This window comes from Lethenteron reissneri, chromosome 41 (assembly GCF_015708825.2).
Source record: "Lethenteron reissneri isolate LAM-NWPU_2019-01 chromosome 41, ASM1570882v1, whole genome shotgun sequence".
NCBI classification, from domain to species: Eukaryota; Metazoa; Chordata; class Hyperoartia; order Petromyzontiformes; family Petromyzontidae; genus Lethenteron; species Lethenteron reissneri.
Window position 1 is genome coordinate 3,765,549 of NC_083819.1, and position 23,281 is coordinate 3,788,829.

The 23,281-nt window shown below is 52.7% G+C and overlaps 1 protein-coding gene across 1 annotated transcript; it reads left to right on the forward strand.

Moving 5' to 3' along the window:
* The first annotated feature begins 4,163 nt into the window (after positions 1-4,163).
* LOC133352619 (homeobox protein araucan-like) lies at positions 4,164-21,667 on the forward strand. The gene is made up of 3 exons (XM_061568375.1): positions 4,164-4,643; positions 12,594-13,744; positions 17,979-21,667. Exons 2-3 carry the CDS (start codon positions 12,927-12,929, stop codon positions 19,201-19,203), a joined length of 2,043 nt encoding a protein of 680 aa, XP_061424359.1. The 5' UTR covers positions 4,164-4,643; positions 12,594-12,926; the 3' UTR covers positions 19,204-21,667.
* The last annotated feature ends 1,614 nt before the right edge of the window (positions 21,668-23,281 follow it).

The window sequence follows — 23,281 nt, forward strand, 5'->3', positions numbered from 1 at the left end:
GCGGCCAAATTGGGGCTCTGGACGGGTGCGAGGGGCTGGTAACCCCTCCACCTTCAATTAGTTACCACTAAACCATGACGACAACATTTAATAAATAACTTTGTGCCGGAGGCCCCGGGGGGACAGGAGCCAGGAGACTGAATCTTCACCCTCGGGGCTCTGCCAGAAACAACAATAAACCACTACGTGTGGCCACGTGGAATGTTCGAATGCTCACTGCGGAGGAGAGGCTGCCACTCCTCTGTCGGGATCTGGACCCGTACCGCCTGGATCTCTGTGGCATTCAGGAGGTCCGGTGGACCGGCTCTGGCTCCTGCCACTATGAGAGGTGGACAGTCCTCTACTCGGGGCAGGAGACTATCAAACAACAGGGTGTGGCTCTTCTTCTGAATAAAGAATGAAGGGGGCGTGGAAGCGTGGTGGTGAGGTGTGGGAAGCTGTAAGCGAGAATTTGATCATCGCTTGCGGCTGGGGTTGGCATCGTCCCCCACTCCTCCAGATGTCGAGGGTAAATGGGCGAGGATTAGGACTGTGGCTCATACAGCTGCAATGGCTGCTTTGGGTACATGGTCCAGACCTCCCTAGAGACCCTGGCTGACAGAAGAGGTATTCAAGCTGGTTGAGAAAAAGCGACAGGCCCACTCTCATCGGCTACAGCATCCCACATCGGAGATTGAGGAGACTTACTGCAGCCTTCGCTCGGAGGTTCAGAGAGCCGTGAGGCGCTGCAAGGATGGGTGGTGGTCGCGGGTTGCTGAGAGATGGAGTCTGCCTTCATGGCCCGTGATAACAAATCGTTCTTTAATTCCATCAAAAAAGTAACCTGCAGCGCCACACCTGTTACCATCATTAGGGGAAAGAACGGTGATTCAATCTCCGACCCCCAGGAACAGGAACAGGTTTCCAGATTTGCTGAGAATTTCTGTGAGGTCCTGGGGGAGGGGAAATCCCTCAGCCAGGAAAACAACGTGGGACAAAGTGGAGATGACCCTGCCGAGGCTGCGGTGCCTCAAGTATTGGAAGAAGTCACCCCCTGGGAGTGGCTGGCTGAGGTGCCATCTGTTGAGGAAGTACTGAAGGCGATCCAGAGTCTTAGACCAGGAAAGGCACCGGGCAAAGATGATCTCCCAAGCAAAATGCTGAGGGAGGGTGGCGTTTGTGCACAGAGTGCCCGACATGACATCATAACAACAGTCTGGACCACTGCATGGGTTCCGCAGGATTGGAAGGATGCCCTGGTGGTCCCCCTCTTTAAGAAGGGGGAACGCACAGACTGTAACAACTCCAGGGGCATCTCACTCCTCAGTGTGCCGGGAAAGGTCTTGGCAAGGATTATTCAACATCACCTTGCTAGGCACGCTGAGGAGAGGCTTGCGGAGCCCAAATTTGGTTTCAGGAAAGGGCGGTCCTGCACAGATGCCATATTTTATGTCCGTCTGCTACAGCATAGGTGTAGGGAATACCAACAACTCCTACATCTTTGCTTTATTGACCTGGTCAAGGCCGATGATACCATCAGTAGGCCTGGGCTCTGGGTTGTTCTTCGTACTTTCGGAGTCCCTGACCCTCTGCTCACGATCATTAAGGACCTTCATGATGGTGAGCGAGCCCGGGTAAAACAACGTGGCCGGGAGTCAGAGCCATTCCCTGTACACCTTAGGGTGCGACAGGGATGTCCTCTTGCTCCCACATTATTTAACATCTATTTTGACCAATAGCTGTGCCGGAGGAATTTCCATCTGGTATAGATACAATGGGAGGCTGATCGATGCCCAGGTGCGGTCAATGGATGGCTACTTATTGCTCAACCATGTTGTATGCCGATGATCTGGTTATTTCTGCTCACTCAGAGGAGGAGTTGGAGGCGCTGCTGCTGAACCTGGAGCTTGACACTAAGACGTGGGGCCTTACCATCAGCCCCACCAAAACTAAGCACCTGCCTGGGTATTTTGTACCATCGGACACAACTTCCAATTGGTGATGGGGCAGTTGTGCATAGAGTGGAGAGTTTCCCATACCTGGGCAGTGTGCTCATGACCGGCTCTGGTTTAACAGCAGAGGTCTCACTCCGAATCAGTCGAAAGGCATTATCTTTTCATTGGTTGTGTAACGATGTGTGTAAGCTACCTGGTCTCTCGCTCCGGACGAAGCTTGAGGTCTTCTCGACCACAGTCATTCCCTCCCTTCTCTACGCTTGCGAAACGTGGACCCCCTAATGGAACATCTTCGCCGGTTAGAAATATTTAGGCTGGCCTGCCTACGATCCATCCTGGGTTTAACCAGGCTGGATTGTATGAGGAGCTTACATACCCTTGAAAGATCTGGACAAAGTCCCATCGGTGAGCTCCTACGGCAGGCAAGGCTGCGTTGGCTGGGCCATGTAGCCCGCATGCCCAGCCACCGCATGCCTAAACAGCTTTTGTTCGGCCGGATCGAAGGGGCGAAACGGGCGCGGCACGGGCTAGAGAAGAGATGGAGTGGAGCTGAGTAGACTTGCTGATGACTGGTACGAGCGGTGTCAAGATCGGCCTCTGTGGAGGAGGCTCGAGAAGGACGCTACTGGGCAGTTGGAGGCAGTCGCCCTCCAACAACAACAGAGGGCGGAGGAGCGACGCTCACAACCACGAGCAGAGCGCCGGGTGGCTAAAGCACAGCAAGTTGGCACAGTAGGGGGCACAGGTGGTGCATCAGCCAGTAATCTCAGGCGTCTCAGTCAGTCGACCTGTGGCACCTGGGTCTGCCCCGTGACCTCCTGCCAGCGGGCGTTCGACACTTCACGTGGCCTCAAGGTGCACATAGCCTGGCACAAGCGTCGTGGTGACGTCACCGCCACTTAGTGGCGAATGGCGGTTGTTGTTGTTGGAGTTGCTATGTTGGATGGTGGAAGTGGTTTTGCTCACGACGATGACAGCTTTGTGTCATATTCCTCTGCCTGGATTTGATGGTGGTCGCTGTTGGCGGCAGTTGGTGTTGTTACGCTGCCCATTATTCTTTTTTGGGTACGCACACTCACGCGGCACACTGCACACTGCACGCTGCACGCGGCACACTCACGCTGCACACTCACGCGGCACACTGCACACTCACACTGCACACTCACGCTGCACACTCACGCTGCACACTGCACACTGCGCACTCACACTGCGCACTCACACTGCACACTCACGCTGCACACTGCACACTCACACTGCACACTCACACTGCACACTCACGCTGCACACTGCACACTGCGCACTCACACTGCGCACTCACACTGCACACTCACGCTGCACACTCACGCGGCACACTGCACACTCACACTCACACTGCACACTCACGCTGCACACTCACGCGGCACACTGCACACTCACACTGCACACTCACACTGCGCACTCACGCTGCACACTCACGCGGCACACTGCACACTCACACTGCACACTCACACTGCACACTCACGCTGCACACTGCACACTGCGCACTCACACTGCACACTCACACTGCACACTGCACACTGCGCACTCACACTGCGCCCTCACACTGCACACGCGCGGTCACGCGATCTCTGTTCGCGCGCCCACGAGCGAACGCGCAGAGCTGCTGACACGAGCCGGCGAGCAGGAGGGAGGAGGACGAGGAGGAGGAGCAGGAGGGAGCAAGAGGAGGTCGGTGATGATAGAGCAGGAAGGAGAAGAATAGACGAACACATACACTCAACAAAGACAATGATCCCCCGTATAGACCCAACAGACTGTTGGGGCAAGAGCTGTTAGCGCGCAGCCATGAATGCCGGCATGGCACATACATACAAACAATGACTAAGATCCCCCGTATAGCCCCAACAGACTGTTGGGGCAAGTGCTATTAGCGCGCACCCATGAAGGCCGGCGCGGTACATACACACACACACACATTTTACGGCTATAACAACAACTGAGGGCCATACACTCACTCGTTATACTTCGCATCTGAGCAAACACCACCGCCGCCGACCATTTAAAAGACGCAACAGGTGGGGTGTGGTGATCTCTGAGCCTACTCTCAGAGCGCGTAGGAGCGAGGCAGACTGGCGGGTGGCTGGGGGGGGAAGGAGTGAGAGGGGGGGTTGAGTGAGTGAGCGAGCCAGGGAGGGAAAAACTCTATACCCCCCCCCCCCATTCTTCATACGCGACATCAATTGCGTGCAGTTAGAGGCTTTGACGCCACGCGAAAGCTCTCTCGCTCCCTCTCTCTCTCTCTCGCTCCCTCTCCCTCCCCTCTCTCTTAGAGGCGGGGCATCTAAGTCGTCCTGTTCATTAGCCCCCGAGGGCACTCATTTACAGGCCAGCCGTGTCTTCTCGTGCAATGTTTTGTTAGATATATATGTATACATACAACGTGTTTTTTTTCATATACACTCGCACGCGAGAACACACGCGCGCGCGCGCGCACACACTCGCTCACTCAGACAGCGCGCACCGTTCATTCACACGCGCGTACACTCACACGCACTCGCTCGCTCGCTCAGACGCACGCACGCACACACTCACACGCACTGGCTCGCTCGCTCACACGCGCCCGCACACAGAAGACGAGAGGGAGTCGCTGCTCTTGGGCCGTTGCCCGCGGGAGTCGAGGAGGCGCGCGAGCCATGAGCGACTGATGCGACGCGCGAGGCGACCGAACGGGTGAGTTGCGTCCGTGCGCTCACGGCTACGAACACTGCCTGCAAACCCCCATCACCACCACCAACACACCCCACACTCCATACCCCTCAAAAGACCAAACAATCAATACGTACATCAGCCACGCGGATTGATTGACAAACAGTTAACTGCTCTCACACGCAACGACAAAGGTTGCCCCGTGTAGCCTTCGACAGACTGTTGGGGGTCAAGTGCTGTCCGCGAGAAGGCCCGAACGCCTTCTCGCGGACAGCCGCACGATGGGGTGGGTTAGCCAGAAACACGCCCGGCCGCCTTCGTCTCCCTCCAGTGGCGATGTTCACAGCCCGCACCGGGCACGATACTAATTTTAGCAGATACTCGTCACTCGGTGTTGGCCGCGAGCGGGAATCGAACTCGGGTCGCCGGCTTCGTAGCGCAGCGGAGCGCGAACCGCTGCACCACCGCTCCCCAAGCCGTGCGGGTCGTGTAGGTCTTTTCTTTTGAAGACCATACTTCACTCATACTTGTTTGTGAAGGAGAAGGGGGGAGGGGGGCGTAGAAGTGTTGTACAATAATTGATGGATTCTGCCTACGCACAAAGACAAAGATCCCCCGTGTATCCCCGAACAGACTGTCAGGGCGTCAGTGCACGAGGAGGTGATGTGGCCAGCACTAAGCCCGTCTTTCTTTGTCTCAACACTGCTGATGTTTGCACACCGCATCAGATAACGAATTTAACGCTGAGACGACATAGGGGAGGCCCAGGACCGGTTCAGATGTTGATCGTTATCAATCGCGAGCGGGGATTCGAATTTGTGACGCTGGGTTCATAACGCAGTGGGCGAACGACTTACGCTACAAAGACAAAGATCCCCCGTATAGCCTTAACAGACTGTTGGGGCAAGTGCTGTTATCGGGTAGAACCTATGAAGGCCGGAACGGCGCACGAGGGGGTGGGTGGTCAGCACCACGCCGCACCAGGTACTCGTTTGAGGCTGAGACGACATAGGGGAGGCCCAGGACCGGTTCAAATCATCTCTACCGAGAGCGGGAATCGAATTGGGGTTGCCGAGATTGAAGCGCATCGCGCAAAACCGCGACACCACCGCTCCCTCCACTTACACTCCAGACCCACTAAGCCACACGTACTCGCATAGGTATATATGTACACGTGCACAGGTAGCGTTTGAATGTTTGTAATAATGATGACGATGGAATCCGGAGGCACGCGTGTTGCAACTTGCGCTCGCCGGAGATGATCCAGGGGTGTGTGTGTGTTTCTGTTGTTGTTGCCGCTCGTGAATCTTCGTGACCCTTTTGGTCTGCGTCCAAACGAAAAAAACCATCGCGGTTAAAGTCGGGGCCCATGGTGTCCGCGCGAGTGACGGGGAAGACGGGGCGAGTTTTTTTTTTGCCGCGAGAAAACAACAACAACAACAGCCGAGCGACAGCCGCGTTCAGACGTCGGAGTTGGTCACCCGCTACTGCCTTTTGAAGGTTGCCAGAACGGCCACGAAACTATTGTAGAGTTTTACAGCAACGGTAGCTGTGGACCAGAGCGGTCATTGCGTGAGCTGGGTGGCGATGGAGGGGGGGGGTGGTTGGGTCGGTACCAGATCGGGGCCGCCTAAAATGCTACCAACGTCCAAACACGGCCCGCGTTCGGCCGTGGTGGACAGCATTCGCCAGCGTGGGCAGTGTGCTCCATTAGCATGGTTGGCTACGCACCTCCGGCTAGAAGTTCAACGTACAGTCAACATACATAGTTCAACACACGTACATGCATTAGCCCTGTCCACCGTGGCCAGTGTCTACCGCGAGCGGTATGTGCCATGAGAGGCAGAAATTTGATCGTATTTATAGTCTGTTTTATAGACACCGGCTCCTATTTTCATTTGCGGCCCCCTATAAAGCTAAAATGATGACTTTGCTATCATAGACACTTGCAATCTACTGATAGCGTTCTATAAGAAACGAATTGGTAGATTTTACCACCCAATAAAGTACCCATTATACATTTTCGGGGGCAATAACTCAAAGGATGGCCCAAGACCGGGATTTACCAGAAGATAAGAAAAAACATCGTGGTGATATTGCGTTTAATGCGATGCACAAACACACATCGCAAAACACATCTTCACTCAGAAGGACCCTAGCTCGAAACGTTGTCTCATTACGTATGATAAGTGATTTCCTGATTAAATGAGCATTCATGTTGTGCTCATCTCCTGTTTAGAACCCTAGGCACAGTGGTGGTGGAAATTACACGTTTCTATGGCTCGGGCCAGATTATAGATAGTTCAACCACTGTTGAATTTTCCCCAAGAAGTGGTACTTATTTTAACCACCCTGTGCAGGGATGATAGGCTGAGTCAATGCTCTTTCTCCCAACCAGGAGTTGAACTCACAACCTTCCAGATTGTGAGCCGCTCTCTCTTTAGCTGAACCACCTCTTTCAGTGTTATCATCAAAAGTTTAGAGTTTTTAAATTCTGAACATAGACAATTGCTGCTAAGAATTTAATAGGATTTTTAAAATTACATACGTACCTATAATTGTACATTTCATAATGAAATTAAAAGAAAAGTAGTATAAATAAGTAATAGCGACACGGATCAATCGTTTTCGCAGAGAGATTGGCATTCTGAATTCAGTTTAACACGTAGGCTCTCGCGACCAATATCATCCATAATAGAGGGTTATTTTTTGTTAGATCGCGTAAATATATCCTGAATTCAATGGGAAGGTCTTCTCATGGCTTTGCTTTTCTGTTATAGGGCTTAAAAATAAACATATTTTGCCTAAGACTTAATCATACTATGAAAAATAAGAATAACTTTTACCCTTCCTGGCAATAAAACAGTTATGTTAAGATGTTCAAACAACAAATAGATATCCCCCTTTTGCAAGGAATTAGGAAGATGTCTTTCTCTGTTGTAGGTTATTCAGTTTCAAACACAATGCATGTGTTACCAGAGCATGTTTTCACGTTCACCACAAGTACCGTTTGGTCAATTCAGACTCGATTCCTTTATTGCCAAATGGGTAGAAAACCTATTAGTAGTTTTCATACTTTGCTACTGGCAACAACAAAAAAACGTCCCATAATACTGATCAGAAACTATTATTACAAATAATCGATGCCTCGAGTTTCCTGACCGACTGCATGGCTGTGAGTGGCTGCTGCGTCGCCAACAAAACTCGCCGGGTTACTGGCTGCACGAGCTTCCCCGCGTAACAAATAAACGTTGAGTTGAGGAGTTGAAACGGCGTGAGAATACGTTCGGAAGACGTTAAAAAAATAATGCTATGATAATAATGTAGTAGTAATAATAATGATGATATATAGCGACACCGAAGAGTGAGAAATAACGAATCCAGAACACTGACAACGATTTAATTTGTGCGCCTATTAATGTAATTATTTGATCAGAATGTTGTTTTAAAACCTTAGATAATATATAAATAAAACATCCTCAAACACACCAATTGTTATATCAGTGGTGAGTAATTGTTACATTAATGGTGATCCATTAGTCATGCCCTTACATGCAGTTCACTCACGTTTTGACGTCACAATCATTATCATTGTGACGTCCGCAGACCTATAAAGCAACTGACAAAGGTGCACGCGTTGTTGAGCACGTGGTCATCGGTCATGGCGTTCGGAGGAGGGGGAGGGAGGGGGGATGACCAACACTACACCACCACCACCACCACGCTGGGTCAGTGCGAGTTGCTGATGGGTGGAGGTGTTCAGCAGGGGTTCGCATATCACTCACCGCTGATGTTCGCCGTCGCCTGGAATCAAACTCATTAGGTGGCAGGGTCCATATATGGCTTAAGTGTGCGTGCCACCGCTTTCCCACCATTCTGTTACATGCACACAACAGCTGTATATGTATATACTATCACTGCATATGTAACGTTACATAGATATTAGAGGTAATTATTCATGTGAACTGTAAACTGTTGGTCTGCCTGTTTAGGCATTATTGATTAAAACAAATGGTTTTAAAAGTAGTGTTTAAATTAAATGCATTACAGACTCCTCTGCAAGCGACGGAAAACAAGACTTAATACCAGCTTAAATGTTGGTTTATATGTACTGTATGTAGAACGACTTTTGCTATACAGTATATATATAAATACAAAGATCCCCCGTATAGCCTTAACAGACTGTTGGGGCAAGTGCTGTTAGCGAGTAGCACCTATGAAGGCCGAAACGGCACGCGAGAGGGTGGGTGGCCAGCACCACGCCCGGCCCCCTTTGTCTCCCCAGTGGCCTTGTTTTTGCTCACCGTACCAGGTACTAATTTGAGGCTGAGTCGACCTAGGGGATGTCCAAGACCGGTTCAGATAATCTTCACTGGTGTTGACCGTGAGCAGCAATCGAACTCACACACACACATACACGCATTGTCCCCTGAACTCGGCGAATCTAAGTTCTATTCCCAGTCATGGCTAGCATCACGGGTGACTGATATCTTGAACCAGTTCTGCACCCCAATCCCAAGCACGTCGTTAACCAACCGACAGTGACCAGCGCGGTGAAGCATGGTCAGACAATCCAAATGAATGACATTCGGTGGGGAGGCATCCATTCAGCAGTGGATTGGCAAAATGATTCATCTCTGCATTGGTCCCAGTATAATAAATTATTATTAATGTGTATGATAATTATTTGAGGTCACATGCCTTACTTACGTTTATAAGATATATCTTAAGTCCGAAGCCAATTATCTAATTCCCTACAAACAAATCTAGAGTGCGTTATTATTATTTATTTTGTTTAAGATATATCCGATGCCAGTAAACATTATTTTATATATATTAATCCAAATTACGCACTTATACATTTTATCAAAATCATATTCGGTACTCATATTTTAATTGATTCGCTGGAAAGTTTAGTTTCTTTTTTATGTAGGAGGTTTATTTTTTTTGTCCTTTACACCCTAAACAGATGCTAATGGTAAACAGCCTTGCCTCTTGGCAATGGTGTCACGGACTCGAAGCTGCGACTCTGAGTGGCTTGTGTGCCACTCCGGGAGGGTGACGGCTCGTTTGCAACGTCGCTTTGACGTTCAGCACGAAACGTGTTTTAAAAAATCTCCTCCCAGTTTCTTTGGAAATGAATGCGATGAAATTTAATCACGAAAAGCTTGAGACGCAATATTTATGGGATGCACTAGGGTCGCGGTACAAATGTATCCACACATTTATCTCCAAATACGCACTCTCTAACACGCGCGGTATATACAGTACACATACTCATGTTTAATATACACTCATTCGTATAATCGTACATATACAGACCAATTCATTCATGTGCAATAACACGAACACACATATACACAAAAGACAAATGTCCCCCGTATAACCTGAAGAGACTGTTGGGGCAAGTGCCGTTAGTGAGTGGCACCTACGAAGGCCGGCACGGCACACGAGGGGTCGGGATGGTCACTACCACGCCCGTCTCTCTTTGTCTCCCCACTGCCGATGTTTCACACACCGCACCGGGGACTAATTTAAGGCTGAGTCAACCTAGGGAAGGCCCGTGGACGGTCCGCATATTCCACCACTAACGTTGGCCGTAAGTCGGAATCGAACCTAGCTCAGCGCGCTGAGCACTACACCGCCGCTATTGATTTATTTACTCCTACACACACAGGCACGGGCATGTATATATATGCGTCTGGGGAGCGGTGGCGCAGTGGTTAACGCGCTGCGCTACTAACCCGGTGACCCGAGTAAAATTCTCGCTGACGTCCAATTCCGGTGTCGGTTATCCGAACGTGTCCGGGGCCTCCCCTAGGTCGATTCGGCCTCAAATGAGTATCTGGTGCGGTGGGTAAACATCGCCACTGGGGAGACAAAGGCGGCCGGGTGTGGTGCTGGCCACACACCAAACGCCCCCTTGTGATCCACAGTGCCGGCCTTCATCGGTGCTGTTCGCCAAGAGACACTGTGCGCAACAGTTCTGCTGAGGCCACACGGGAGGATGTTTCTCTTTGTGCGAGTGTGTTACCTGTGCGCACACGGCAGGTAACATTGTGGAGTATATTGAGAGGTCTCGTCTTCAGCTCACTTGGCCACAGCCACACACTCGCAAAGGCACACAGGGTGCAAAAACTCCCTCTCAAAGTATACGCCGCCTCTTTGAATATCGCCTAAGTCCAAACAGCTGCAATGGGTGGAGGGGGTGGTGAGTTTTCGCTGGGACAAACGTCCGAGTGAAAATACTCTCGTACATTTGTCACGCAGACGGACGTGCAACACACACACACACATACACCTCCACGCACAGACACGCTCAAACACGCACAGATATATGATGTACAAGAGACGCGTACGCGCACACACACACATATAATCACATATTCACAAGAAGACATACCGCATATACGCACGCACGGATAGACACGTACGTAAATATCATACAGATAAAGATCCCCCGTATAGCCTTTAAGAGACTATTGGGGCAAGTGCCGTGCACGAGGTACCTATGGAGGCCGGAACGGCACACGAGGGAGTGGATAGTCAGCACACCGCCCGGCCGCCTTTGTCTCCCGAGTGGCGATGTTTTTTTTTTACACACCGCACCAGGTACTCGTTTGAGTCTGAGTCGACCTAGGGAAGGCCCAGGACCGGTTCAGATAAATCGTCGCTGGAGTTGGCCGTGATCGGGAATCGAACGCGGACAGCCGAGTTCGTAGCGCAAAGCGATCTCACCACGTGCGCAACAGACGCGTTGGCACGCAGTGACAAGACTCACTCATACGTCACACAAAGACAGTGACTCACACGGCAAAGCGATCTCTCGAATAGCCTTACAGAGTGACGCGTAAAGTGTTGTTGTTGTTGTAGTTGTTGGCGAGCACCTATTAAGGTCGCACTACGCCGGCGACATTCTGATCTACCCGGTGTAGGCGTTTACTCAGCGCTGCAGGGACTGATTTGAAGCTGATTCGATCTCAGGGCGGATGCCTAGAACCGGTTCGGCCATCATCAATTGCCACTGATTGTTATCCGTGAGTGGGAATCTCCCCCCCATCACACCCCCCCCCCCATCACCACCCCGCCCCCTTCTCTATCCCACCCCATTCATTGCCGGGGTTCGTAGTGCAGTGCGCACGCACACGCAGTGACGGGCGCGCAGACGCACACGCGAACGCGTTCACGGAGACTCGGACTCACTAGAATGTCCGTCGACAAACTGTCGGGACAAGTGCCGGCAGGGATCATGCACACACGTACAAAGACAAAGGTCCCCCGTAGAGACTTAACCGACTTTAGGGGCAAGCGCTGTTGGAGAGCGCCTATGGGAAGCAACCAAGGCACACGAGGGGGTGGGTGGCCAGCACCACGCCCGGCCGCCCTTGTCTTTCCAAGTGACGATGTTTCACACGCGCATCGCTCCGGGTATTAATGTCAGTGCCGAGTTGGTCTTTCGATGGACTGGTACAAACATCACTCGACCACGGAAGTTGGCAGTGGCGGAGTTGCGCTAACCACTGCGCCACCGCTCCACCCACGTGTGTGCGTGTACAGTATACGGGGAACGGTAGTGTAGCGGTCAGCGCTGCGCTGCGCTACGAACCCGGTCACCCGAGTTCGATTCCCGCTCACTGTCAACACCGGTGACAATTATCTGAACCGCTCCCGGGCCTCACCTAGGTCGACTCAGCCTCAAATAAGTACCTGTTGCGGTGTGTGAACATCGCCACTGGTGGAGACAAAGGCGGTCAGGCGTGGTGCTGGCTACCCACCCCCTCGTGTATCGTGGCTGCTTTTCATAGGCGCTCGCAAACAGCACTTGCCCCAACAGTCTATTAAGGCTATCGGGGGATCTTTGTCTCTATGTGTGTGTATATATATAAACAGTCACGCACACTCAGAACAACATGTCACTTTGTGTGCCGCCCGAGAGAGGCAAACAGGTGGCGCTGGTTTTGTGTTTCTTTGCAGGGTTTCTCGCGCGATGATCCCCGAGCGCGGCTGAAGCGAGCAGCAGTGGATCGAGCAAGGGTGCCCGAGACAACACGAACGAGAGATACCCAGACAGCCCCCCCCCCCCGTGTAGCCCACAACAGGCTGCTGCTGCTGCTGGGGGACAGTGTCTGTCATCGAGCACCCAGCACCGACAGCGAGAGACGCCACAGAGCGAGAGAAAACTTTCATCAGAAGATCGATCGGGGTTGGGGGGGGGGCTGGCTCTGGTACGTGTAGGAGGAAAACACCGTCCGTGAATAAACTTCAGAGCCACTGACTCATCGCCCCCCCGCCCGCCCGCCCCCCACGATGGCTTCCGTGTCCGTCGAGTACGCAGCCACGCGCTCCGTGCAGCCTCCCGACTCGAGCGCGCAGCACGACGCGGACGCGATGGACGGCGTCTCGCCGCTGCTCGGGCTCGCCAACCTGCAGCCGCTGACCTCGATGAGCGACGGCCTCCGCACCTGGGAGGGTCTGGCGCTCGGCGCGGCAGGCATCGGTCTGGGCGCGTCGTGTTTGAGCGAGGCCGCCTCCGCGCTCGGCGGCGGGAGCCATCCGTCGTCGGCGTCGTCCGTAGCTCCCGCGCCGCTCTTCACTCCCGAGCAAGTGGCGTGCGTCTGCGAGGCGCTCCAGCAGAGCGGCGACACGGAGCGCCTGGCGCGCTTCCTCACCGCCCTCCCTCCCTCGTGCGAGCAGCTGAGCCGCAGCGACAGCGTCATGAAGGCGCGAGCCCTGGTGGCCTTCCAGCAGGGCCGCTACGCCGAGCTCTACGCCATCCTCGAGTCGCACGGCTTCGCGCCGCAGTGCCACGCCGCGCTGCAGCAGCTGTGGTACCGCGCGCGCTACTCGGAGGCGGCGAGGGCGCGCGGCAGGCCCCTCGGAGCGGTCGAGAAGTATCGGCTCCGTCGGAAATTCCCGCTGCCGCGAACGATCTGGGACGGCGAGGAGACGGTGTACTGCTTCAAGGAGAGGTCCAGGCAGGTGCTCAAGGAGTGCTACGAGAGGAACCGTTACCCGGGCCCGGCCGAGAAGAGGGAGCTGTCCCGGCTCACGGGATTGTCTCTCACGCAAGTCAGCAACTGGTTCAAGAACCGCAGGCAGAGGGAGAGAGGCGCTCCGGCGAAGGGGTGAATGCACCGTGACGCGAACTGGCGGATGGATGGACGGACGCACGGACGCACGCACGGACGGACGGACTCACAAAACGGACTGGGATATTAAAAACACACATACACACACAAATAACACCAGACGGGATGGTTCGATACGTGGACTGAAAGACAGATCGATTGACTTGATCGGGGGAGCCAGACTGCGTGATGGACAGTCGGACATGCTGTGACACCTGCTGAGAGGTTCAACAGACGAGCGACAAATGGTCACGAACGTACTGCCCCACTGATTGCTAAGATAAAAGGATGGCTACAACGAGGGGCAGATATACTGACACAGACGAGCAGACGTTCTATCGACGGATATGTATATATAGTTATAATGACATCCACATAGACACGGACACACAGACACACATACTGATAGGCTGACGAAACAGTGGTAGATTGACATGAATAAAGACAGGTATAGCTATTTACATGCAAACGTACTGATGGGCAGACGGTCCGATATACTAATGCATCGATACACTCAAATGAAGACATACTGATAGAATGACAGACATACACACAGACAGACAGGCGGACACACGAACATTCAACAGTGAACGATTGGCAATGGATTGAAGCTCAATTGACAAACACACGATCTAACACGCTCGGAGACAGACACACGCACGCGCATTCTCTCTCTCGCTCGCTCGCTTATGTTCGCAAACATATTATTTGCATCCACGCAACCAGCAGCCTCTTGTCACGTCGTAATTATAACCCCCCCCCACCACACGCTCTCTTCTGGCGAATTATGGGCGCGCGTAAATAAGCAGGCACTGCACGCGTTTGTTTAATAACTGAAAAAAGATTATATGTTGAATGACTGAAATAAGATCGAGGTCATTTGGCCCCAGGCTCGGTTCATCAGCGTCGTCAAACGTCGCGCAGCGAACTCCCTGCGCCCGGTTTCGACTACAATGGCTCTCATCAGCAGGTCACGAGCCCTTTTAACTGATATCGCTCGTGGTGATGATTTCGACGACGACGACGACGACGACGACGATTATGTTGATTCCTATGACCAAGTAACCGTGTGACTTCTTTGGAAGCTCAGCAGCGTTTTCTTTGAGCCTGGCTATAACTTGGAGGGGGTGCTACCGGATACACATGCCAGGGTCGTCATAGGCGGTCAGCAGAGGGCAGCACATTGGTGCATCTGCACTTCTATGCTCCCCTAGCCTTCACCAACCCAACCGTGCATTGACGAACGCGACGAAGTACGGTCGACGACTTGACACGGGGGGTGCCACGGCACGGGGAGGAGAGAGACCTCATCCAGCAGTGGATTGACACGTGGCCCTGCTGTGGTGGCACGGTTCTTGTATACGCTGCAGCTTTTGTTTACGTTCACGCGAGTAACAACAACAACAGCAGCAGCAGCAACAAACCGGGCTGTAGGTCAGATGGCAGATCACGTGGTGCGCACAAGAAGCAAAGGTCACCCGTGTAGACGTATACATCGATGGGGGCAAGTGCTGCGAGCGAGCACCTGGTCTTAGGCTGGCACGGCGCATGATGAGCGGCTTTCCCAGAAAAATAGCCGGGCCGAGGAGCGGTGGCATAGTGGTTAGCGCACTGTTATCTGAACCTGGTGACACGATTCATAACGCGCGGTTACAGCTAACGTCAGTGGCGAGCGCTGTCTGAAGCGGTCCTGGGCAATCAACCGCCTTTCACCAACCCGCAATAACCAGCGTGGTGAAGTATGGTCAAACAAACCCCCATGAGCGGCACAGGATGTGGGAAAGCCTTCATTCAGCACTGGATTGATAAAGGGTCTGAGAATAATATATTTTTTTGTAAAAAAAAAAATCGGGTATTTGTCACACGTCACAATGACTTTAATAAGTCGTCAGAGAGTCCCCACGTCTCTTTCGCACGTGCATGGGAATGGGTGTTCAACCTAATCCCCGTAAGATCGGAAGCTCCAAGAATTACCTCTCTCCAAACCCCCTCCCATCATCACCGCTCGCGTTCAACTTTTTATTTAACTACTATTAATTGTGTTTGTACTTGTGCCCGAATGGTATCCCGATTGTGCTGTCGGCCGTGATGTCACGAGTCGTGTTGGTGACCGGCGCACGGAAGCGGATATCACAGAACTGCCTCTGAGATTCCCTCGTTTTTTTAAATTCTCAAAGCTATAGAGTGTAGCGCAAAAAAACAAGTGCTGAAAATTGTTTTATCTGATGGGGTTTCTTTTGTGTGTAGTTATTGGTGATCGGGCTTAGACTATCAACATGTCTCTTCGGGAAGAACACTACGGTGATTATTTTGATACACGGCATAGAGAACAAACTCCTGGGCACCGGTTCTAAATGAAAATGTTCACGCGGACCGCGAACGGACGCCGTGAGATCGTGCGCGCTATAATTCAAACAGCTGCTCGGAATCACCATCAGCATCTTGATTAATCATAATCTTGATCAATCCTGGAGGAATCAGATGAAGCCTCAAGCTCTTTTGCGCAAATCTCCGGTATGTGGCCGGTTAGAAAGTTACAACAACAACAACAATGAATAATAACACAAAAATAAATCCGATAGGAGTGTGCAAAGTATAGGGAAAAGGCTCAGCGCCCGAGTGAATGAAAAAAGTTGTGCGACGCGGAGTGACGTCAGGCGTCAGAGGAAACACTCTTCCGCCTGCCACCAATTGCCGGCGGCCCGCATGCCGCCCAATGTTCTGCCCCCTGTTTTTTAGTTTTTTGTTTTGTTTGGCGCTCCGAGTTCGGTGGGGGCAGCGGGGGCGAGTAGCGCGTGGAATCTTTATGGCAGTCGTTGTTGGCGAGTTGGCGACCTGCCTTGGGATGCCTTGGACACCCCCCCACCCCCCACCCCCCCTACATACTCGCATAGGTCGACTCGGTCTAAAATGAGCACGTGTTTGTGGTCGAGAGCAGTGCTGTCTAAATCGAGCACTGGGCTAGGTAAGGGGTTGTGACGAAGGATCGATCCATCCGGTGTATCAGCTCCCAAGTTTGCCGATGTGTGCATTTAATCACGTGTGTGAAAATCTAGATTTTTTTTTTAATTAGAAAATAATCATCAAGCGTCGTTGTGCGGAGTTTCAATACCACGATCATTGTTATCTCATTACCATACTTGTCTCTAAGACGTAACACACAATATATATGTGGAAGCCGATTTTACGCAAACCATCGGCCAATCAAACCTGACCCTGCTGATGAGACAATGGGTGTCGACACCGGTCCACAGTTTGCTTGCGTTGAACTCGTGCTGCTGGTAAGATGCACCTCTGGAAGACAGTACGTGGGTAGACAACTATGGGCAGGAGGGCGTTCGTCAGCCAAACGATATATTAATTAATGGAATTGGCCAAAAATCTCTATGGTAGCAGCACCCTCCTGATGAGGCTTGCGACTCAATCCGACTGTTGTGGGTAAATGATTGATTTGATGCACGTACACTGTCGATGCTACTGGAGGAGCGGTGGTGCAGCGCCACGGTGGCTAGGAGATGTTAACTACCTCGCCTGGTATACAGGAGGTCGACGGTTCGATCCCGACCCTGACACGTGTATATTTGGAGTTTGCGGTGTCTCTCTCCCCGTAGTTGCGTGGATTTTTCTCCGGATCCTTCGGTGTTTCCCTTGACATTTATAAACGTACGTTCATAGCATTTGGCTGCTATACATGTCCACGTGATGAGCCGCTTCGCTGAGCTGTTGTTTGTGGCCAGGTCGCTTCTGAAAAATAGCTACGTAGCTCAGTGGGCCTTAGCTGCTAAAATAATTATCTTTCATGCCAATGACCCCGACGACCTGAAGTATATTCGTGACCACCACGCTTAAGGCCAGTGGTGACTGACACCTGAACAGGTCCCTGTCCATTGCGCCCCTCGCTCAACACTTTGTGGAGGTGGGGGGCAGGTAAAAGAGATGGGAGTACCCACACCTCACCCCACCACACACGGAACTGCTGATCGACTAAGTGTAGTGTGCCCATGTGTACTGCTGGGTGGACCGAGGCCGACCAGGGGGGGCGGGGGGGGGAGGTTAATATGTGCCCGTTGCTTCAATTGCCGCACCAGGAGTTCGCGTCGAACCAGTGACCTCTGAATTGCGAGTCGAGTGCACTAAGCGCTACCCCACGTTAGGGGCTGTGTAATTGCTCTCACTCATTGTGAACTCTCCACCCTCTCACCCCTCACCTCCACCCGCCCCACGCACACAGAGACCCCACGGGCAGCTCCCACCAGGCCGACGACGGACCTCGCAAGAGCCCCGAGGACCTCGAAGATTCCTCCTTCTCCGAGACGGACGGAGACGGGACCCCTCCCTCGTCGTCGTCGTCACGTGACTTCCCGGGCCAGCCCTGCGCCACGGCGCTGGGCAGCGACTACCCCGCGGGGCTGCCCCACGGCCACCCGCACGGCCACCCGCACGACCCGGCGGCGAGGGCGGCGGTGCCTCCGGGCGGCTACCAGGAGTCGAACCAGCACCCCGCGCATCTGCAGGCCTTCTTCAACGCGAGCATCCACGCCGCGTCCCCTTACCTGCTGGCGCACGGGGCCGGCGGCTTGTCGCTGGGTGGCCTCGGCATGGAGGCGGCTCTGTGTGGGCTCAACGTGCACTCGAGTGTAGGCGACATGCAGGCGGGGAGATTGGACGCAACGGATTGCTATTCGGGGATGCAGCAGCAGCATCATCAACACCATCAGCAGCAGCAGCATCATCAGCAACAACATCATCATCAGCAGCAACAGCAGCAACAGCATCATCAGCATCATCACCAGCAGCAGATAGGGCGAGCAGCTCACAGCGTCATATTTAAAGGACCGTCGGGTTTGCAGCAGCAGCATCATCATCATCAACAGCAGCAGGAAGAGGAACACCACAGCATGGCTTTCAACGGGGCGGATAAAATGTACCCAAGTCCCAACGGAGTGCTGGACAGCGCCCACCTGGGCATCGTGGAAGACGGCACGAGGGGGGTGGAGGATGAGACGCGCGGTGGCTTTTTCGGCTACACGCCCTTCGCCGTTGCAGCTCCGCCGGTGACTCCGCCGTTGTCGTCGTCATCGACGCCACCGCCAACAGCGTCGTCGGCATCGTCTTCGGCGGCGGCGAACCCAACGCCGTCATCGTCATCGGCAACCGCATCGTCGCCTCCGTTGTCCTCGACGACGGCGGCGGCGACTTTGGCCATCGGTGAGGCGGCCTCGCCGACGAGCGGAGTGGCAAGCGGGTTCCACGAGATGATGGCGGCGGCGGCTGCGGTGGCGACCGAGGGCGCGGGCTGTCTGCGGGAGGCGTCAGAGGCCCGGGACGACTCGCCGCTGAGGCCCGAGGCCGGCTCGAGCCCGTGCCAAGGAGGATCTCGGGACGAGGGCTCGGAGATCAAAATCATCGCCGAACTTCAGACGGTGCCCTTCGTCGAGCAGCTGTCGAGCGTCTGAGAGACGGGAGGGGCGAGCCGTCGGATGAGTGGTTCATTTTGACCGCGCGGCCCCAAACGGAGACGGTTCTTGTCTGGAGCTCAGCACGTTTGTCAACAACACTGCCCCTCCTGCCTTTGGCGAGTGGCTCTTCTTCACAACAGAGGAAAAGCACAGAGACATCTCTGATATTAAGAAGGGCCATTGTCCGAAACGTTGTTTATGTATATCCATGTTTTTTCCCTTTAATATATAATATATACCCCCCCCCCCCTCGCACCAGTAAAGACAGTTTAATTGATTAATATGTTGAATTTTTGGTTTAGTTATTTATGCTTATGCACCACTGCCAATGCAGTATCACACACGAAAACATATACTTTATCCTGCAGAGATACGTCGAGATTGTGGGTTCCAGGCTGTTTCATACTCGTGCGGAACCTCGGTAATGATAGATAGAACAAAACAAACTCACGGTCACACAGGCGTGCCACCAAAGGGCTGCGTTGAGTCAGGCTTCCCTCGATCTGTGCGGGTTCGGTTTGTGGAGATTTCACGTAAGATGCGGCGAACATATTTCTACCCCATGAATTCGCTACATTATGCGGGCTGATTTCATGCGGCTATGCGGCCGGAACGTGGGGCAAGATTGTGCGCGTACTTTGTGTGTACTGCGTGTGTACTGCGTGTGTACGGTATGTACTGCGTGTGTACGGCATGTAATGCGTGTGTACTGCGTGTGTACTGTGTGTGTACTGTGTGTACTGCGTGTGTACGGTATGTACTGCGTGTGTACTGCGTGTGTATGGCATGTACCGCGTGTATACAGTATATACTGCGTGTGTACTGTGTGTACTGCGTGTGTACTGTGTGTTTACTGTGTGTACTGTGTGTACTGTGTGTGTACGGTATGTACTGCGTGTGTGTGGCATGTACCGCATGTATACAGTATGTACTGCGTGTGTACTGTGTGTACGGTATGTACTGCGTGTGTACTGTGTGTACTGTGTGTGTACTGTGTGTACTGCGTGTGTACTGCGTGTGTACTGTGTGCGTACTGTGTGTGTACGGTGTGCGCTACTCAACTACGACCACCGCGTAGAACGAGGGAAACGTGTGTGTGTACTGTGTGTGTGTACTGTGTGTGTGTACTGTGTGTGTGTGTACTGTGTGTGTGTACTGTGTGTGTGTACTGTGTGTGTGTACTGTGTGTGTATACATTGTGCAGCGTCTTGAGATGCAGTCACGTGTGCGCACTTTGTATATGCGTGGAAGCATAAAAAGTACAGTACAACCGCAGTGTTTTTTTGCTTTTTCACGTGATGTGTACAAACGGAAATGACGTTCACACAATTGCATTGTGACGTCACAGCAAGTGCTATAATGGCGCGCCTGACCACATGCAAACTTAAATTCGTTTTTTTCTTCTGCCCACCCAAACCCCCCTCTTACTATTCACGAATTAATCTAATTAATAAAGTTTCACAGTTGTGTTGAATAGCCCTGGCTGGGAGCGCAGCGCCAGGTGTGAACCCACAAGTTAGGCCTGTGTGGTGGTGGTGGTGGTTGTTGTTGTCGTTGTTATGTGGGTTGAGAAATGGATTGCGATGCAAATCAGCAGTGATATGGGTCCACGCACGTGCATGCATAACGGTAGCAGCAGTTGTAGGATTCCACTTGTACATTTATCTCGTTCGTACAGTATAGTTCAACATTATTATTGCAATTGACACGATAGTTGTATTAAAATATTGTTGCTGTTATTATTACATCTACTACTACGGTTGATTGAATAGTAAATAAACACACGCACATCTAGCTCCACACGTAACAAAAGAGAATGAATAGGTTTAAGGCCAGTGAGCCCGTGAGCCTTCTGAAGCAGGCTAATAATCGTGGATCGGTGTGCCCGTTCTGGGTTTAATCAGCAGGTTGCGGCCTGTTAGGGAAACACTGCTAGGAAACACGAGCCTCGGCAGTTCTCCTCCACGGCCTCGCCGAATCCCTCAACTCCGAACTCCACGTGATGCAAAATGCCGCTGCCAGACTCCTGCACCTGCAGTCAATGCCACGTCACCGCTATTCGACAATCCCTCCACTCGCTCCCAATCCAATCATTTGCAGTGATTGTCCTCACCCGAGTCAAGATCCTCACCTGTCTATATCTCCCCTCTCATCTCACTACTCCCCTCCACGCACTCTCCTACCTCTACCCTCTCATCTCACCCTACTCCCCTCCATGCACTCTCCTACCTCTCCCCTCTCATCCCACTCTACTCCCCTCCACGCACTCTCCTGCCTCTCCCCTCTCATCTCACTGCACTCCCCTCCACACACTCTTCTACCTCTCCCCTCTCATCCCACTCTACTCCCCTCCACGCACTCTCCTACCTCTCCCCTCTCATCTCACTCTACTCCCCTCCACGCACTCTCCTACCTCTTCCCTCTCATCCCACTCTACTCCCCTCCACGCACTCTCCTACCTCTCCCCTCTCATCTCACTCTACTCCCCTCCACGCACTCTCCTACCTCTTCCCTCTCATCTCACTCTACTCCCCTCCACGCACTCTCCTACCTCTCCCCTCTCATCTCACTCTACTCCCCTCCACGCACTCTCCTACCTCTTCCCTCTCATCCCACTCTACTCCCCTCCACGCACTCTCCTACCTCTCCCCTCTCATCTCACTCTACTCCCCTCCACGCACTCTCCTACCTCTCCCCTCTCATCTCACTCTACTCCCCTCCACGCACTCTCCTACCTCTCCCCTCTCATCTCACTCTACTCCCCTCCACACACTCTCCTACCTCTCCCCTCTCATCTCACTCTACTCCCCTCCACGCACTCTCCTACCTATCCCCTCTCATCCCACTCTACTCCCCTCCACGCACTCTCCTACCTCTCCCCTCTCATCTCACTCTACTCCCCTCCACGCACTCTCCTACCTCTTCCCTCTCATCCCACTCTACTCCCCTCCACGCACTCTCCTACCTCTCCCCTCTCATCTCACTCTACTCCCCTCCACGCACTCTCCTACCTCTTCCCTCTCATCTCACTCTACTCCCCTCCACGCACTCTCCTACCTCTCCCCTCTCATCTCACTCTACTCCCCTCCACGCACTCTCCTACCTCTTCCCTCTCATCCCACTCTACTCCCCTCCACGCACTCTCCTACCTCTCCCCTCTCATCTCACTCTACTCCCCTCCACGCACTCTCCTACCTCTCCCCTCTCATCTCACTCTACTCCCCTCCACGCACTCTCCTACCTCTCCCCTCTCATCTCACTCTACTCCCCTCCACACACTCTCCTACCTCTCCCCTCTCATCTCACTCTACTCCCCTCCACGCACTCTCCTACCTATCCCCTCTCATCTCACTCTACTCCCCTCCACGCACTCTCCTACCTCTCCCCTCTCATCTCACTCTACTCCCCTCCACGCACTCTCCTACCTCTCCCCTCTCATCTCACTCTACTCCCCTCCACGCCCTCGCTACTCGATGTCCTTGCCCACCTCTAGACGCTTTGTCCTGCTACGTCCAGCGCCTCTCCACGGTGGTCCAGGTGTTTTGTGCGACTCCCAATTGATTGACCCCCTAAATATTTCACTCCCCCCCCCCCCCCTTTGCGTATTCAGTTCTGTTTTAAATAAACCTTACTTTAAAAAAGATTACGTTTTAGAGAATTAAATGGGAGTCACAAGACATCTGGACCATGTTGTGCAACGCGATCCCCTTCACACGCAGCTCCGTACATTCACTTTGTTATTGCATTGTATTGTAAAGCCTTCCGGGCTAACAGACTAATAATACGTAATTTTTTTTGTTTATTCGCGGCTGTTTATTTATTATATTTAATTAAAATTATTCGTGATATCGCATCACCTTCAATTCTGTGATGACGACGACGCACGAGCGAGTTGGAATGGACGGAGTGTAAAATGTGGGCAGTTTAAATGACACTCGAGTTGCTCTATGCCATGCATTGCCACAGCCCCAGCGTTGGTTGGTTCTTGATGCAATACACGTTGCCTATATGGAGTATGTGTGTGTGTGTATACTGTCTTGTGTTGTACAATGAAGCGGTCGCGGGGAGCAGAGGT

Bases quoted from the DNA above. Each gene is read 5' to 3' on its own strand.
- LOC133352619 (XM_061568375.1), top strand. From the start codon at position 12,927: ATGGCTTCCGTGTCCGTCGAGTACGCAGCCACGCGCTCCGTGCAGCCT. The intron at 13,745-17,978 runs GTGAATGCACCG...CCACGCACACAG, and splicing joins AGAGGCGCTCCGGCGAAGGG to AGACCCCACGGGCAGCTCCC.